Source organism: Artemia franciscana, chromosome 2, assembly GCF_032884065.1.
Source record: "Artemia franciscana chromosome 2, ASM3288406v1, whole genome shotgun sequence".
NCBI lineage: Eukaryota > Metazoa > Arthropoda > Branchiopoda > Anostraca > Artemiidae > Artemia > Artemia franciscana.
This window is the reverse complement of record NC_088864.1, coordinates 44872413-44890039: the sequence shown is the minus strand read 5'-3', so window position 1 is coordinate 44890039 and position 17627 is coordinate 44872413. Positions and strand designations below refer to the sequence as shown.

General features: G+C 34.2%; 3 protein-coding genes across 4 annotated transcripts in view; 2 read left to right on the top strand and 1 right to left on the bottom strand.

Annotated features, from left to right (window-relative positions):
• LOC136042507 (sialin-like) overlaps nt 1-5985 on the top strand; it is a 36053-nt gene extending 30068 nt beyond the window's left edge. Inside the window, exons 6-8 of one of the 2 annotated variants that reach the window (XR_010621339.1) lie at nt 331-594; nt 2700-2859; nt 5720-5985. Coding sequence is in view for 1 of the 2 variants with exons in the window: in XM_065727471.1 (XP_065583543.1) it covers nt 331-594; nt 5720-5854 (399 nt within the window). In the remaining variant the exon portion in view is untranslated. The remainder of the gene's footprint in view (nt 1-330; nt 595-2699; nt 2860-5719) is intronic. The other variant, XM_065727471.1, reaches the window with a different exon arrangement.
• LOC136042589 (uncharacterized) overlaps nt 1-17627 on the bottom strand; it is a 478776-nt gene that overhangs the window by 362360 nt on the left and 98789 nt on the right. The gene's annotated exons all lie outside the window — the stretch shown is intronic.
• The window catches only part of LOC136042546 (elongation factor G, mitochondrial-like), a 70272-nt gene continuing 62456 nt past the window's right edge, over nt 9812-17627 (top strand). The window contains exon 1 of the mRNA XM_065727516.1: nt 9812-9906. Coding sequence (XP_065583588.1) covers nt 9859-9906 — 48 coding nt within the window. The 5' untranslated portion in view covers nt 9812-9858. The remainder of the gene's footprint in view (nt 9907-17627) is intronic.

The window sequence follows — 17627 nt, the reverse complement described above, 5'->3', positions numbered from 1 at the left end:
CCAAATCTGAATGCAAAAAATACTCCGAAAATTTTCAGTCACTTCTGGCTATTATTGCATCTGCTCTCGGAATGAATGCTGAGCGCGTGTTAATTCCTTTAACGTATCAAGTTAATGTTTTTAATATGTCAAGAAACGTTAATATGTGTTTTTCAGGTAAGAAAATTGTTCTTAATATGCTGTTAATATGTTAATACGTAAAAAAAAGTTGTTATATCTATTTTTCAGGTAAGAAAATTGTTGTTAATATGTTGCTAATACATTGTTAATGTATTGTTAATAGGTTTTTAATATGTAAAAAAAAAAACATTGTTAACATGTATTTTGCAGGTAAGAAAATTGTTCACGTGTTCTGCCTTCATTGGTCAGACAGTATTCATGCTGGCGACAGCATTTACGTTCAGTCCTACTGTTGCAGTCGCATTTTTGACACTTGCAGTTGGCTTTGGTGGTTTCGCCTGGGCTGGGTTCAGTGTAAATCATCTAGATATTGCCCCAAAATATGCAAGCTTGTTAATGGGACTTTCAAACACTTTTGCAACAATCCCTGGGATTATTAGTCCTGGTTTAACAGGAATTATTGTACAAGATAAAGTAAGTAACTATTTCAAATTTTTTTAATGCTACCCTACGCATTGTTTTTCTTAAAGCGCATGAAACTACATCTTAGCACACGTGTATGCAGCAATAAGAAGTCCTGATACCCGATCCAAAATATAGTGGCAACTTTAGATAAAAAAAAAAAAAAAAAAAAAAATTAAGTTTCAAATTTTATTTTTATGATACACCGATCAGAATGGAGTTTAGATATTTTTTTTTATTTGAGTGCCAGAATCGGAAATAATAAGAAAACAAATAGGAAAACCAAAAAAAAAGGAAACAGTTTTCCTTTATGTGCGATGTGACAACAAATATGTTGCAGATTAATAGCCGAAAATACTTAGTAACAAATTGCTGTTGATGTAGGTTTTCAAGCCATTTTCTTATCATTTTAATTTTCTATTTCTGTGGCAGAACTCTGACGTTAAAATCAGTGCGAAGGTGGTAGTTCTTATAATCTTTGTTCCACTGATGGCTGGTGATTGGTGGGTAACTCTCCGACATCTTATGAGTAACATGTGGCGTCATTTCATGAAATATTTTTGGGTTGGGGGATCTATTTTCGAAAATGTAGAGGAGGGTGACAAGTTTGTTGTTCCTTCAGTTTTTTCAGTGAAAATGCCTAATAGAAGCCATTTTTTCAATGTAAATACCACAAAAACTTATTTTTCAAAATATAGGGGTGGTAAGTTCTCCCTCTCCCCCAATTATTACTGCTGTCAGGGACGAGTGTTGCCTCCCCCAGCCAGTCTGAAGCTGGCGGATGGGACTCTGGGAATTGAAAAACAGTGGTCCTCAACGTTCATAGGGGTGAATCCAAATATAACTATTGCTGAAAGTCCTATTTGTTAAAACTGCTAACCGGAGGTTTTGAGCCTTTCCTTTTGAAAACATGAGCAAAACCTATTAGACCATTTATCACTGATCTGGGTTGCAGTGATAGCTAGCAACCTAGTCAGAAACGATCACTTCCCATACTAAGAAATATAATAGCTTGTAACTCCTAAAAATAAAGTTAGATCGAAACAAACGCTCCAATTCTCCAATGCTCAATGCAAAAATCGTTTCAAATGCTCCTGTCCAATTTATAACCCCACACGCAGACTAATTACTGTACAGAAATATTGAGAAGTGCCTCTTTCCTCTACTGCTTAAGAAAATTGATGGTTAAGAGCGACAGCTTTAAAAAAAAGTTCGTCCTTCAATTGGTTTAAGCTAAGAAAAAGCAGGAGCCTTTTTTGTATATGATAATATATTAATATATAAATACGGTTGCCATAATTTATGCAGGAGTAACTAGAAATTTGACAGAAAGAGACGACATTAAAGGATCAAAAAGTGAAGTTTCTTTGAACATTTGACCGCCACAACCCATTTGTCACACTAGTAACGTTTCTGACATCTTTTGCTTAAAATTAATAAAAAAAAAGTCTTGCGCTTTTTCTCTAGACCACATCTGAGTTACATTAGTAAGGAAATTATATAATTGGTTGCAGCGAAGCCTTTCAAAAAACGGAACGAAAAGAAACCATGAGTATTCTCGTTCGCGACCACCAGAGATTAATTGGTTTGTACTCCCCCCAGCAAAAATTTGAAGTCGACTTGCAATCTTTCGAATCTTTGCTGCTTGCAATCTCTCGTTTGAATCTTTAAAAGTTGCAAGATTCTCTTTAGAATCTTTGGAAAAGAATCTTTGGCCAGGAGTGGTCCTTCAGACTTGATTTCGCATAATTTTAACACGAGTAGCAACTATCCACAAGATAGACACGTAAGTAACCTTGAAAGACAACAAGAAAGGTAGAACTACACCGTGACCAGACGCGATACAGGAAAATACGACGTTTTCTTTAAACTTAAATTTGCAAGATTAGTTTGAAAAACAAATATCGATGTTAATCTTGCATGAAATCTGTGTACATAGTCTTGTGCTTTTTGGATTATAAGCTAAAAAAGTGTTATAAACGCAGACTTGTGCCATTCAGATAACTCATTTTCATGAATGCGTCTAATTGCTCGTATGTCTGCGTTTCAGTACGTGTTTCTGTGTGGAAATATTTTCGAAAATTTTTGAAAAACTAACATTTTTTTCCTTTTTGCAGTTTATTAACCAGGGCTTCTTCTTATTAAATGCTGGCTTATTTGGTTTTGGTGATTGCATGGGTGGTTGGGTTTGCTGAATTCAGTATCGTGGTCATCTGACGATAGAAAATGGGCCACATGGGCTGCATGCATCATGGGCCAGGTGTTAATTGAATCAGTGTAAGTATTCATTAGCTGAGTACAGATTTTCAATATATAAATCCCTACTGGCATCTTTGTGTTGCCAACTAGTTAGTATGTTTATTAAACATGCTATTTCTTAATCCGGATGCGGAAAATTTATACATTTCTATTTCTCTACAGATTAGTTACTGTTCTACTTTTTGATAGATTTTGTAGTTTTTTGCTAGATTTTTTTGGTTGTTTTGGACTGTGTTTCGAAAATACAGCAAAGTTTATCAACTTTAACTACAATAATAAATCACAGGCTCAAGCAAGAAAAGGAATGATGAGAAATCATGAATATGGGAAAATACATCGAGACTCGCCAAAATATCCAGTAATTTGTCCAAAGAATCAGACAATTGAATAAAACATCCGAAGAAGTAAATGTCGAATGTAAAGTAGAGGTAGCTCTAAATGTCAGATCCACGGTATGGAATAAGGTCTTTTTTTTGTATAACAAATAATCTCCCTCATCTTGATAGGAATTTAAATTTTAGCTCCTGTCTGAAAGTGCTAAAAAATATTTATTACCATCTTATTTCTACCAAAAACCTCTGGTAGGCCGATATAAGGAATCTAAATTATCGATATGAATATTAAGCATATCAGTGAGAAAAAACTTTTTGGCCTATTTTCTGGCCCCCTAACAGATTCTCCCTCTCTAACAAGACTTTGTGTCCTACTGGTTGGGGGAATGGTTCCTAAAACTTTTAAGCTATTTAGATCTTTAAGCTCATACGCACTACGTTTCTCTGCTATATAACCTGTTTTACGAATAATCAACAACTGGCCTAGTCTAGGCTGCTCTGTATTTTTCTTTATCTTTCTTTCTATCACTCCTTCCCTCTCACTGATTCTGTTCCTCCCTTTCTTTAATAGCTTCGTTCTAAATTTTTAAAAGGTCATGATAATTGCAACTGTTCCTTTTTGATTTTTAAATCAAATTCTACAATCATTTTCACCAGTCAAAAAGGAGCAGTGTCTCGGCTGCATAGTTATCCCTACCATCCGACATACTTTCCAATGCTCTTTCCAAACATCATAATTACTACCACATAATTGCATTCCAGCTCCAGTAATGGATTGGTTTAGTACTAAGCTGCGCACAAAACGCTGTTGATTTTTTTTTCTTTTTTTTTTCTTGTATTTATCGGAATTATGAACCGGAATTTTGAATTTTGAAAAATCGGAATTTTGATGAAAAAGTGTAAAAATACTACAAACTGACCTTGTCTACGAGGTTTGGTATATAGGCTTTGGCTGTTTCCTTAATTACACTAATTCCTGGAAGTGTCATAATTTCAATTGTTCTATGTTATAACAGCAATAGAGTGTTTAAACGTATATTCTTTTTAATGAAATACAAATGATGCTTTGATCTTTAAAGGTTAAAGGGGGTCAGTAGCCTCCCTTTATTTTTTTCGTAATTTCTTGGTCACTTTGGTTTTGAAATGGAATTTTAGTTTCTGTTCGTCTTAGTAATCTTATGTTCTTACACAACAGTAAGAATCTGTTATCTTTATGCGTATGTGACTATCTATTTTATTTTCTGTTCCTTAGGGATTTTATTTATTCATTTATAATAATTTACGTCTGTTTTAGGTTTTAATTACTAAATTAATTTATTTCCGTTCGTTTTTGGTTTTTACATTCCTCTTTACTTTTCTCTGAAAAAGAGGGCTTTTGGAAAATGTCTTATTAATAACTCACGATAAAAAGAGGTTTTAGTTTCATTGAATCTCATTTTCTTTCTACATGACCATAAAAACCGTTTAGTACACACACTCCTCCGTACCTACCTTGGACAACACCACACCAGAAAACCACAATTAACCAATGAATAAAGATTGTTTTATGAACCAAACTTTTATCATTTCCGATAAAATTGAGCGTCTGAAATTTTCAGTTATTGATTGTATGGAAGTTGATTTGTATTACGAATGGTTAAGTTGCATTATGAGGAATGATTGCCAGGAGGCTGAGCATATTTTCAGTGAGATAATCGTTGGTTCAATTGCATGGGAGTTGGGAGGCACGAGGGTTAAGTCAAGTGAAGTTGAGTTCAATGGGATTGAGTTCCAATAAGACCGCCAATTACAAATTCGTAATATTTGGAAAAAATCTAGGACCTGAATAAATTAGGCGGATAGCTAGAATTCTGGTAACATTTTTACTCCATAAATTTGTAGCAATATAATCCGAGTATGTAACCAAGTGTAACACCGTACCTATGTAAGGGCAGATTAGGTGCCTCTGAATTTGTCTTTGGGTCTGTAAGTATGCTCCTAAGAAGACATTTCTGGTGCGATTCAAAAATTGCACTGGATTTCCCATTGAGCCATACTTGCTGACAATTTCCGTAACCTTATAAACCTATCTAAAACCTATGTCAATTATTCGGTATTGAATTTTTTTGCTGCTGTGTTTAGAAATATCTAATAAGGTCTTGAGTAGGTGGTAATCAAATTTCCTTGTCATATATACCTTTCTACCATGCTGAATTCTAAGCCGTCTCCTTAAAGAGGTTTCAAAGTCATGGATTATTTAGAACTTAAAAAGTATAATTTATCGTATATGTTAAGAGGGTCGAATTGTATTTTTGACAGAAGAAATTAGGAATCGAAAAATTAAGATTTTCACAATTTTACGAACTTCCAATGATAATTGCGACAGCCTTATTAGGATAGAATAGTAATTGAAGTGATACTGACTAGTGACACAAACTGTTTCCATACCCTAACATTAGTTTGTCTATGTCTTCTTATTTTTATGTCATTTATAATACTTTAAACTACATAATTAATTTGTAGAGAAAGTGATCAAGATTAAATATATCTGAATTTCTTTTCTTTAGGAAGCTGAAAGTTGGCATATCGTTTTCTACATATCTGCTGCCATTTACCTTTTAGGAGGTATCTTTTACCTTATTTTTGCTTCGGGTGAAAGACAGAAATGGGCCTGTGCAGCAGATGAAATAGAAATGGCATAGGACGAGTTCTACTCTGAAATAAGACTTTTTAAATATTTGTTTTATTTTTGTTTTTTTTGCCTTTTATCCAATTCTTAACAAAACAATATTGGTTACCAAAGTTTAATAAAATAAAATACGGCATAGGTTCAGCCTTCAGAGTAAATTTCAAAATGTTATAGATTGTTGAATGAAGATTGGATAATTCCTATGAATAAGGGGCTAGCTGTAACTGACTAAAATACGATACGCCTTGGCTAGCTTAGAGATCATGATTCAATGAGATAATTCAGTGATGCACAGGATTTTCCTTGAAACTGAGTAATATTTGTTGGCTTTGTTATAAATACAAACTGATATGTTTCTATTACTCAATTTATACAATAATTCCCAAGTTTGTGCTGAACTGTTATTTATTTCACCGTATTGCAAACTGATTATTCAAATTGAAAGCTATTTGTTGGATAATAAAGACTATATAAAATTGGATAGATTCTAAGCGTCAATACGTTCATCAAGAATTGCTACTACAATGTCCACACAGCATCTACAATATTTGTCTCACTGATAAAGGTTTGACATCTTATTACTATGTTCTTCAAATGCAATCGCTTTTCTGCTTGCCTTTGCTACAGCACTACTGAAAAAATGGTATAAGCCTGTGGTTCAAGTAATGTATAAGGAAATATGCTATGGAAATAGTTCTTACGTCATAATAAGCAGAATAATCCTAGTTAACACATTTCGCAGGGAGAACCTTTATCTTCACTTATTTCACTTCTGTGCAATTTTTTTGAACAAGATTTTGAAAACGTAACACGGATTCAACTGCATTTTTCCCTTTTCAAATAATCTATGTGTGTAATCAAAAACTGTCACTGCCATCTAGTAGTTTCTCACAAAAAATATTAATAGACAAATACTAATAAATTAGGTTAGGTTAGATAAGTTAGATGCCTGTTGGGTGTTTGTTTATAAACAATTTTCAAGATTTATGGAGTAGACACAAATATTTAAAATGTGATAAAAAACCTGGGATTATTCTCCATATCATGAAGTAGGAATTGTTTTCTTAACATGTTTCCTTCTGTATTGCTTGTACCCTCGGCTTGTACCGAAAATATTGCTAAAAAAGATCCAAAAAGGCTCTATACCTAGGTTTTTCTTCTGCCATAAATTTACTATTTGGCAGAATTGGCAACTGCTTCCTAAATATCGGTCAATAAAAAATAGTCTATTGATGGAAGAATTTTTTCTTGCCTGCTGAATAGTTTATTTGCTTTACATTTTAGCAGTAAGACGCCAAATGAGAAGCAGGGCTTAGGCTGGGTAGACCATTCTTATTTAAACATCTTTCGACCTGACCAAAGATTTATTAATGGTGAGTCCCTAGCATTATGATGTAGAGTGGTGTCGTTGGGGAGGGGGCAGCTTCCCCCTCCCAATAACTTATAAAAACTTTAATTAATTGAGTAAGTTTTAAACTGTTACTCGTCTTAATTATAAAATGTGTTCTTTACTTTGAGCAGATATTTTTTTTGTTAATCTATGCTTGTTTTTAACATAAAGAAAATGAGAAAAATAGGGGTCCATTACACTTCATAATATGTTCCACGTTAATTTTTTTTTCCAAATAAATTGCCTTTGAATCCTTTACATCAAGTAAAAAAGTGAGCCTAGTTAATTGAAAAATTTAAAAACCAATTCTTTTCCTGGTATTTAAGGCGCTTTTACTTCCTAAAATCTATGAGTTCAAGATTAGATTCTCGTTAATTCAAAACTTTCAAAATTGAAAGTGAATACATTCTACATCTATAATAGGACAGAAATGGAATCATTGAAGAATAAGAAGGTAGATATATAGTGAATGTAATTTTCTGAATGAAAAAGAAATCGTTGGAAAAGACAATAAGGTTAGTGCTTTTTGACTGTAACTAGATAGGTTAAATCGGTTGTAGTTTGGTCATGGAATTTGGTAGAGGGGGATTTGCTCCAGGAATCATTAAAATTGTTTTAATTATTATTTCCAATATTTGCTTAAAACTCCGATTTTCTTATTTATTATTGAAATGCCTAATAAGTGCTGATAACATACTATTCCTTACGTTTTGGATTCACATACTAACCCAAAAATGTAGGACTACTTCTACCTACAATACTGTACTGACTTCTTGCTATTTTGGCCTTTCTAAATATTTCTTTTAACCAGCTCCAAAAAAAGAACTGAGATAAACGTGCTAAGAATTATGACTGAAAGTAGTCGCATTACACACAACGCCAGCGCTGTTTGTGGGGAAATTTTTATCTCTGTATCCGCAGGCTGTACGAAATGTCTGCTATGAATAGAATAAAATGAGTTTAAACAAAATGTGAATCTGAATAATTTCAAGAAGAATATAACAAAGTGAATTTATACAAAATTTGAATATTTTCCTCACAATTTAGAAATTTTGTGTGGACATATAAGCAGTGCCAACCCTTTCTTTTTTTCTAAAACTATAAAATTTATCATGCAGCAATATGAGACCGAGCTAGAAGTGAATTATAGACATAAAAACGAAATTTAGTGTAACCCCCCTCAGGAAATGTACAACCTCCATACCCTAATTTACACAAAAAAAACTGTCGCGTAATTTTATATTATTAGATGTTTTTTTTTACCAAGACTCAAAGAGAAATATAACTTTCAAACTCTACGGGTCAATTTCCCCTTCCAATTGATATCCTTGGCATTTTTTAATTAATTTTATATTTTTCCTGTGACCATGCCAAGAATTGGTCATATTATCTGGATATTCTTTGTCAAACAATGTCCAATGGATAAGTTATATATTGTAACTTTAACTTTTACGAATACTATCAGATTTTTAATACGGTCTCTATTTAAATATGGGAAATGTGTCTCTAAATAATATTACACAATCAACGGCAATACTTTGACTTATCCCGTATCTTTACTTGGACAGCAATATCGCCTTGCCAGTGATTTTGGTTTCGGCTTCATGTGGCCCGGTGATATCAATGCTTTTTATTAATATAAATCGGCGAACCCACAAACAAAGTAATTTAATAAAAAATCATGAACAATATTTCAATAAGTCAAGTATATTAAAAGTTTAGTACAACAAATTAAATCTTACAGAGTCCAATTACGATTCCATTCAAATTTGAAATCCATTCAAAATTACGAATAAATGAACTGCGCAACATCCAGAGCTCTTAGAATAAATCTTCAGGTTCAGTTATGTGATTGAGCATCCTGTCCAGGGCCTGGGGGCTTATGGAAGTGGAGGAGGGATATGCAATGCTGCGTGAATATGTAGTTGTGAATCTGGCTGAAAAAAGGCCAACCGTATACGACATTTACCTTCGCCAACCCGAAAGCTTGTTAACACTATAAATCTGTCGTATGCAGAAGCTTCTTGCTAACAATTTTAGTAAAAGCCGAGCACCAGCACTTTTTATTACTTTTTATTGTGTTTATTGTTTATAATGTATTGCGTAATGTTTTTAAATTCACCAAATAGCGTGTCTGTTAAATAGTTACTTTTCTTCACTACAGCTACTAACTTCAATAGCACCCACTCTTGCCCCCCCCAATGAAAACACTGTAGCTACACCCCCTGATGATGTACAGTGTTGTAAAATGTCATTTGAATAAGTAACAATTCTTGCTGGCCACGAAATACATATGGAACCCCTTGGTTAAAGAAGGCATATTCGTCCGCTCAGTCTTTAGCTAAAGGCATGATCCTTGGGATGCTTGGGGGAGCCGCGAAAGTATTTCTTCGTTCTTACTGAAGGCAAACAGACAGAAGCATTCAATGATTATTTGAGCCCAAGGGTATAACTTGAAAATCAAAGGGTAATGCAAGCCCTGGTAATCCTAAAATAAAGTTCACACATTAAATCAACACAACTTATCGTGACTATGGACAGTTGTTCTAAACTGCCATCTTATGTTATGAATTAGTTTTTGTGACTGCGGCAAAATTTTTGAATTCCTTTCACATTATCTCTCCGTTATGGTTTCACAATTTTCAGTTTTGAGGAAAGGTCTACGAACTATCCAAGTATGTGTCTTCTGATTTTATTGATTCTCCTAATGTTTAATTTTATTCTTTGTTTGTCTAACGCTTGCAGGCTTTCTCACGCTATCATAGGCTATCCTAAGGATGTTAGATTGCCTAACTAGTCAGCTAGCCTGTATTTGTTTAACCTCTAACAAACTGCGATTTTTTTAGTAGCATTATTGAAGTTATTTAATCTCTGGGTAGAAAACATTATTTTTTTATCTCCTTTTCCAATTGCTAGGTTATAAATAATCTTTTCCAAGAACAATTGAATTCCTATTAGCCAGGGATTGATTATAGCCTAGCCTAGATTAGCCTATGATGTAATTGAATTTTAAGTAGTAGTCTAGATGGTTTTGAGGGAGTTACACTGGTATAAATTCACTGGCTGGCCACTTCTAGAGGAGGCATGCTAAATAAATCAAATTAGCACTGTTAGATTTATTATATTTGTTTTGCTGTTCATAAATATACAATGTATTTCCTTTAATCAGATTATCATGTTTCTATCACATTTTTAAAACAATGTCTTTCATCAAATATTTCAGTCATTCACAGTCAAAACTAAATTTCATCTAGTCAAAACTACAAAATCAAGTTTTAACAAAGACTCCAGGCCATTGTGTATCTCAAAATAGAGAAATATATGACTATGGACATATTTGGATAAATATAGAGCAGTTGAAAGTTAACACCTAGGAATAAGGTAAACATAACACTCAATGTCTTTTTATGTTCTTTCTGAATGTAATAATTGCTATACTTACAAAAATCTAATTTTAATTAGATTTTTAATAATAATTTTAGTTAGATAATTTTAATAAATTAATTAGAATCTAATAAAATATGATACTTTTTCTATTATTAAATTAAAAAACAAGTTTTTTTTAACTAAAAGTAAGGAGCAACATTAAAACTTAAAACAAATAGAAATTACTTTGTGTATGAAAGGGGCTGCTTCCTCATCAATGCCCCACTCTTTATGCTAAGCTTTGACTCTTTCTCTCAACTCTACTTTTTAAAACAGTGAAAAACTTTAGCATAAAGAATGGGGCATTGACAAGGAAGCAGTCCCTTTCATATATGAAGTAATTAATGTTGGTTTTAAGTTTTAATGTTGCTCCTTACTTTCAGTTAAAAAAACATGTTTTTTTTTATTTAATTTCTGAATGTTTTTGAATCAATGCATGTTTTGATTTTGGCTCTCCACAGAGGAATAATTAAAATGAAATTTGTATATTTTTTTTTTGGCTAAATGGCTTTCTCATAGTTTTGATTGCATGATTGTGAGAAAAAAATGAAAGGGGGAGGAAGCCTAGTTGGCCTCCAAATTTTTGGTTTACTTAAAAATGCAATTAGAACTTATAATTTTTTATGAATATTTTTATCAGTAAAAGATACATGTGACTTATAAATTAGCTTATATAACAGACTTTTGTATTCTCATGTTTTTATTACATATGTGAGGGGGTTCACCCCCTCATCAGTACCTTGCTCTTTACACTAAAGCTCAAATTTTGTCCCATTTCATTAAGAATGACCCCTGAATCACAAAAGCCATGGAATAATTAGTCAAAATTACTAAAAATACTTTAGTGTAAAGAGCCAGGTATTAGGAGGAGGTGAGAACCTCATATGCATAATAATTTCTGTTTATTTTAAGTTTTAATGCTGCTCCTTACTTGAGTTGAAAAAACTTTTTCATATTTATTTTGTCATTTTTTTTAATAATGCTAGAAAATCCTGAGCTTCATTCATGGAAATTTTCTTCCCCCATGACAGACTCCTCCATGGAAAGTTCCCCCAACATATCCCCTCTTCTCAACCCCTCTCCCAACCAAAAAATCCCCCTGAAAACGTCTGTATACTTTCAAATAACCACTACTATATGTAGGCACTGGTCAAAGTTTGTAACTTGTAGCCCCTCCCATGGGGACTGTGGGGGAGTAAGTCGTCCCCAAAGACATAGTTATAAGGTTTTTTCACTACGCTGAACAAAATGGCTATCTCAGAATTTTGATCCATTGATTTTGGGACAATAATTAGCATGGGAGGGGGCCTAGGTGCCCTCCAATTTTTGGCTCACTTAAATAGGGCACTAGAACTTTTCATTTCCGTTATAATGAGCTGTTTTGCAACATTCTAGGATCATTGGGTTGATATAATCCCCCCGGGGGAAAAAAACAAACAAATAAACACACATCTGTGGTCTGCCTTCTGGCAAAAAATACAAAATTCCACATTTTTGTAGATAGGAGCTTGAAACTTCTACTGTAGGGTTCTCTGATATGCTGAATCTGATGGTGTGATTTTCATTAAGATTCTTTGACTTTTAGGGGGTGTTTTCCCCTATTTCTAAAATAAGGCAAATTTTCTCTGGCTTGTAACTTCTTATGGGTAAGACTAAACTTGATGAAACTTATATATTTAGAATCAGCATTAAAATGCAATTCTTTTGCTGTAGCTATTGGTATCAAAATTCTATTTTTAGAGTTTTGATTACTATTGAGCTGGGTCACTCCTTACTACAGTTCATTACCCTGAACTGTTTGATTTTATGTACTGCTTATATACCTCTTTAGTTTCACTCTTGTATAAAGTAGTTCACCTTTAAACTGAATTGACTAGACAAACCTGAGAACCTAAAAACATAAGGAAAATATAGATATGGGCTTTGTATTTGCACATGAGGTGTCCCTCTGTTGATGCCTTTCATACTGCTGTCAACTAGACTTGTCCATTAAACTATAGAAGACAGTGTGGGATGCGATTGAGTCAATGGTTTCCCATCATCACTAATCTGCAACTATACAAGATATTCTTTTCCTTATTTGGTAAAAATCTACTTTAGCTACTTTTGTCTATCTTGGAAATGGGTTAGGTTGGGAAATGAAACTTTCAGAGATAGGTTTACATGCTAAAGTATGACCTTGGAAGGTATTTTGAAGTAACTACCTCCATTCCTTCTCCCTCTAGAGGGTCCTGACCTTTTATGACCTTCAAAAATCTGCTTGTTATAAAAGTGAAACCTTAATAAATAGATTTTCTGCTGAAATGACTTACAATAAAATTGTTTTCAGCTTCACAATTTTGCTCAATTCCTCTTTATAAGATATGCAAATAAATTTCCCAAATTCTGAAAAAAATTGATATGGCTTAAAATTCTACTCAAATAAAAGAAATTGCATTTTAGAATTAAAGCCAGAGAAAAAGAAACTGATAACTGAAAATTAAGGTAAAATGTTGTTTTATCAAAATTTCAATAGGTACCTGTCAAAATTTACATGTTGTGCAGGCAAATTTCCGGACCCCCTAGAGGGAGAAGGAGTTGAGGTAGCTACTCCAAAATACCTCCCTGGGACATACTTTAGCCTGTAGACCTATCCCTGAAAGTTTCATTCTCCTAACTTAACCCCTTGCTAAGATAGCCAAAAGTAGCTTAATTAGAATTTTACCCCTTATTTTGCTAGACAATACAATTTAAGGCAATGAAGGAGGGTGGGGGGTGGAGTATAGTAGACCTGTAATTGCAACAAATTAACAATAATCATTTTGTATATGATGAAGTAAGAGCTGTTTTCTCTAACAATTTTATATAGTTTAACATAAGAGAAGAAAAAAACATCTTTAAGGGTCTATAATGTGCCCAAAATTGAATTTGATTGGAAATTTTATTGTTTAAAATTGATTCATGTCAAGTGTTTATTATATTTAGAAAGAGAATAAAAAAAGGCATTAAGAAGGATATTTACCGTATTACTAGGTCAGTACTTTGAACTACTCTATATTTTCCTATATTTGGAGCCATCAGGGGGTGGGCTGGCAGGTTTCTACAGTTGGAGTACATTAACTAAAATTATTATGTATATAGTGAAGCAAGAATTGTTGTTTCTCACCTTTTTATTTAGCTGAAAATAAGGGAAAAAGGAATCATCTTTGGGGGTCTATAATGTGAGAATTGGATTGGGAATTTGTGCTTAAAATTGAATCATATAAAGTGATTATTATATTTGAAAGGATCATGAACAAGGCATTGATTGGTATATTCACCTTATTCATAGGTTAGTAATTTAAATTAATCCATATTTAACTATATTTAGAACCATCAGGGGGTAAACTGGTAGGGTGTATTCAGAAGTACAATCATTATATTTGGAACAGCCATAGAAATATGGTATCTAATGGTACTACTTCTATTTTACTTACATGTTTCCTATAGAAGTGGCTAATCACTAAATATTAATTGGTAAATTTGTTGTGGTTCAACAAAAAATCAATTTAAACTCATCTAAAAAAGAAAACATACTAATAAAATGAAAGGAGTACCATTAGATTCCTTATTTTTTATTCTTCCCAAGTACCATTGTGGCTTCTCAGACATTGCACCCCAATGCAATTGAGTGCTCCCAATTTAGCCCTAGGATACTATAGAAAACTAAAAGAAAATACTAAAAAATGAACAAAAGCATTGTATTATAATATACAGCATGTTTTTATGAATCAGGTTGTCATTTTTTTTCCATTATTATCAACATTTTGAAATCACTTTAAACTATAGTTTTATCCAATATTGAGATTTTTCATATAATTTAAGTAAGAAAAAAGTGAATGTAACTTGATGCCTTTTTATGTTCTTTCCAAATATTTAGAATTGCTTCTGGGCAAATTTGTTTGTGCCCTTAAAGGGGCCCAAAACAGTTTATAGTAACCAAAAGTTAAACAAGAGCTAAGAGCTCATATGGCACTTGTGACAAGGCAAGAAGAGCTAAGAGCCAAGAGATCATATGGTATGAGCTCTAACAAAATTATATGAATCAATAGATTGATTCAAAAAGGAAAATAAGAGGCTTAATGCCGGTCAGGATTTAAAATAAGAGCTCTGAGTCACGATGTCCTTCTAAATATCAAAATTCATTAAGATCCGATCACCCACTAGTAAGTTATAAATATCTAATTTTTTCTAATTTTTCCTCTCCTTTTAGCACCCCAGATAGTCGAATCTGGGAAAACGACTTCAATCAAGTCAAATTGTGCAGCCCCCTGACACGCCTATCAATTTTCATCGTCCTAGCACGTCCAGAAGCACCAAAATCGCCAAATCACTGAACCACTCCCCCCAAATCCCCCAAAGAGAGCGAATCCAGTACGATTCTGTCAATCATGTATCAAGGACATTTGTTTATTCTATCCACCAAGCTTCATCCCGATTCCTACACTCCAAGTGTATTTCCAAGATTTCCCCCTCCAACTCCCCCCATTGTCACAGGATCTGGCCGGAATTTAAAATAAGAACTTTAAAGCACAAGATCCTTCTAAATATCAAATTTCATTAAGATCTGGTCACCCTTTCGTAAGTTACAAATACCTCAATTTTCAAAATTACTCCCCCTCCAATTCCACCAAAGAGAGCAGATCCAGTCCGGTTATGTCAGTCACGTATCTTAGACAGGTTTTTATTCTTCCCATCCAGTTTCATCCTGATCTCACCACTTTAAGTATTTTCTAAGATTTCCGGTCCCCCCCTCAACTGCCCCCCCCCCCAATTACGCTTGATCCGATTGAGATTTAAAATAAGAGATCTGAGTTACGGGGTCCTTCTAAATATGAAGTTTCATGAAGATCCTATCACTCCTTTGTAAGTTAAAAATACGTCATTTTTTCTTATTTTTCAGAATTAACCCCCCCCCCAATAGATCGGATCCGTTCCAATTGTGTAAATCACGTATGTAAGACTTCTGCTTATTTTTCCCACCGTTTTCCCAAGTGTTTTCCATGATTTTAGGTTCCCCCCCCAAACTTCCCCCAACGTCACCAGATCCAGTCAGGATTTAAAATAAGAGCTTTGAGACACAATATCCTTCTAAATATCAAATTTCATTGAGATCCGATAACCCATTCGAAAGTTAAAAATACCTCATTTTTTCTAATTTTTCAGAATTAACCCCTCCCCAAACTACCCCAAAGAGAGCGGATCCGTTCCGGTTATGTCAATCATGTACCTAGGATTCGTGATTATTTTTTCCACCAAGTTTCATCCCGATCCCTACACTCTAAGTGTTTTTCAAGTTTTAGGTTTCCCCCTCCCCCCCCAATGTCACCAGATCTGGTCGGGTTTAAAATAAGAGCTCTGAGCCACGATATCCTTCTAAATGTCAAATTTCATTGAGATCCGATCACCTGTTCGTAAGTTAAAAATACCTCATATTTTCTAATTTTTCAGAAATAACCCCTCCCAACCATCCCAAAGAGAGCGTATCCGTTCCGTTTATGTCAATCATGTATCTAGCACTTGTGTTTATTTTTCCCACCAAGTTTCATCCTGATCCCTCCACTCTAAGTGTTTTCCAAGTTTTAGGTTTCCCCCTCCCGACTCCCCCCCGGTGTCACCAGATCCGGTCGGGATTTAAAATAAGAGCTCTAAGACACGATATCCTTCTAAAAATCAAATTTCATTGATATCCGATCTCCCGTTCGTAAGTTAAAAATACCTCATTTTTTCTAATTTTTCAGAATTACCTCCCCCCCAACTACCCCAAAGAGAGCGGATCTGTTCCAATTATGTCAATCATGTATCTGGGACTTTTGCTTATTTTTCCCATCAAGTTTCATCCCAATCCCTCCACTCTAAGTGTTTTCCAAGATTTTAGGTTTCCTCCCATCCAACTCCCCCCAATGTCATCAGATCCGGTCGGGATTTAAAATAAGAGCTCTGAGACACAATATCATTCCAAACATTAAATTTCATTAAGATCCCTTAACCCATTCATAAGTTAAAAATACTTCTTTTTTTTCTATTTTTCCGCATTAACCGCCCCCTCACTCTTCCCAGATAGCCAAATTGGGAAAACGACTATTTCTAATTTAAGCTTGTCTCGTCCCGGATACGCCTGCCAAATTTCGTCGTCCTAGCTTACCTGGAAGTGCGTAAAGTAGCAAAACCGGGACCGACAGACAGACCGACAGAATTGGCAATCGCCAATTCTCGCCAATAGCGATTGCTATATGTCACTTGGTTAATACCAAGTGCCATAAAAATGGATTTGTGAGTAAAAACTATGTTGTGGGTACAAATTGCCATTTGTTGCTAATTTGGGACACAATTGTTGGATGAGCTCAGGAAAGATTATTATATCTTGCTGATTTGGGACACAGCTGTTGGATAAGCTCAGGAAAGATTATTATATCTTGCTGATTTGGGACACAGCTGTGGCTGCTATCATCATTCCATCTTAGAGACTATTCTAGTCATTGTCAATATGCTCAGAGAAGAAATGTTGCCATATTTGTGTATTAACCAGATAATTTGACAGCATATGTGAGTGGCTGCTTGTATGATGCTGGCTTAAATGTTTGGTAGTGGGGACTGTTAGGCTGAGTATTATACTTGTAGGCCAGCATCATGTCACCATGGCAGTTAGAAGCTGTGTTAGAAACTGTAGGTGCTCTAGTCTCTTGTTGTAAGGAATATCATGTAAGCTAGCTATGCACTTTGTGGCATGCTGCTGAACTCCCTCAATTAGGCTAGTATCATCCTTATAGGAAGGGGAGGTGAGACATGCACCAAAATTCAATAAAGGCCTGAATATAGTCTGAGAAAGACTTTGCAGGAATAGCTTGTTATAATGCATTGAAATCAAATTTAGAGAAAATTTTAAAGAGAATCTAAAACATCTTGAAAATGGCATTGCAGCTTCAAAAAGGTAGAGACAATAGTGTACCTA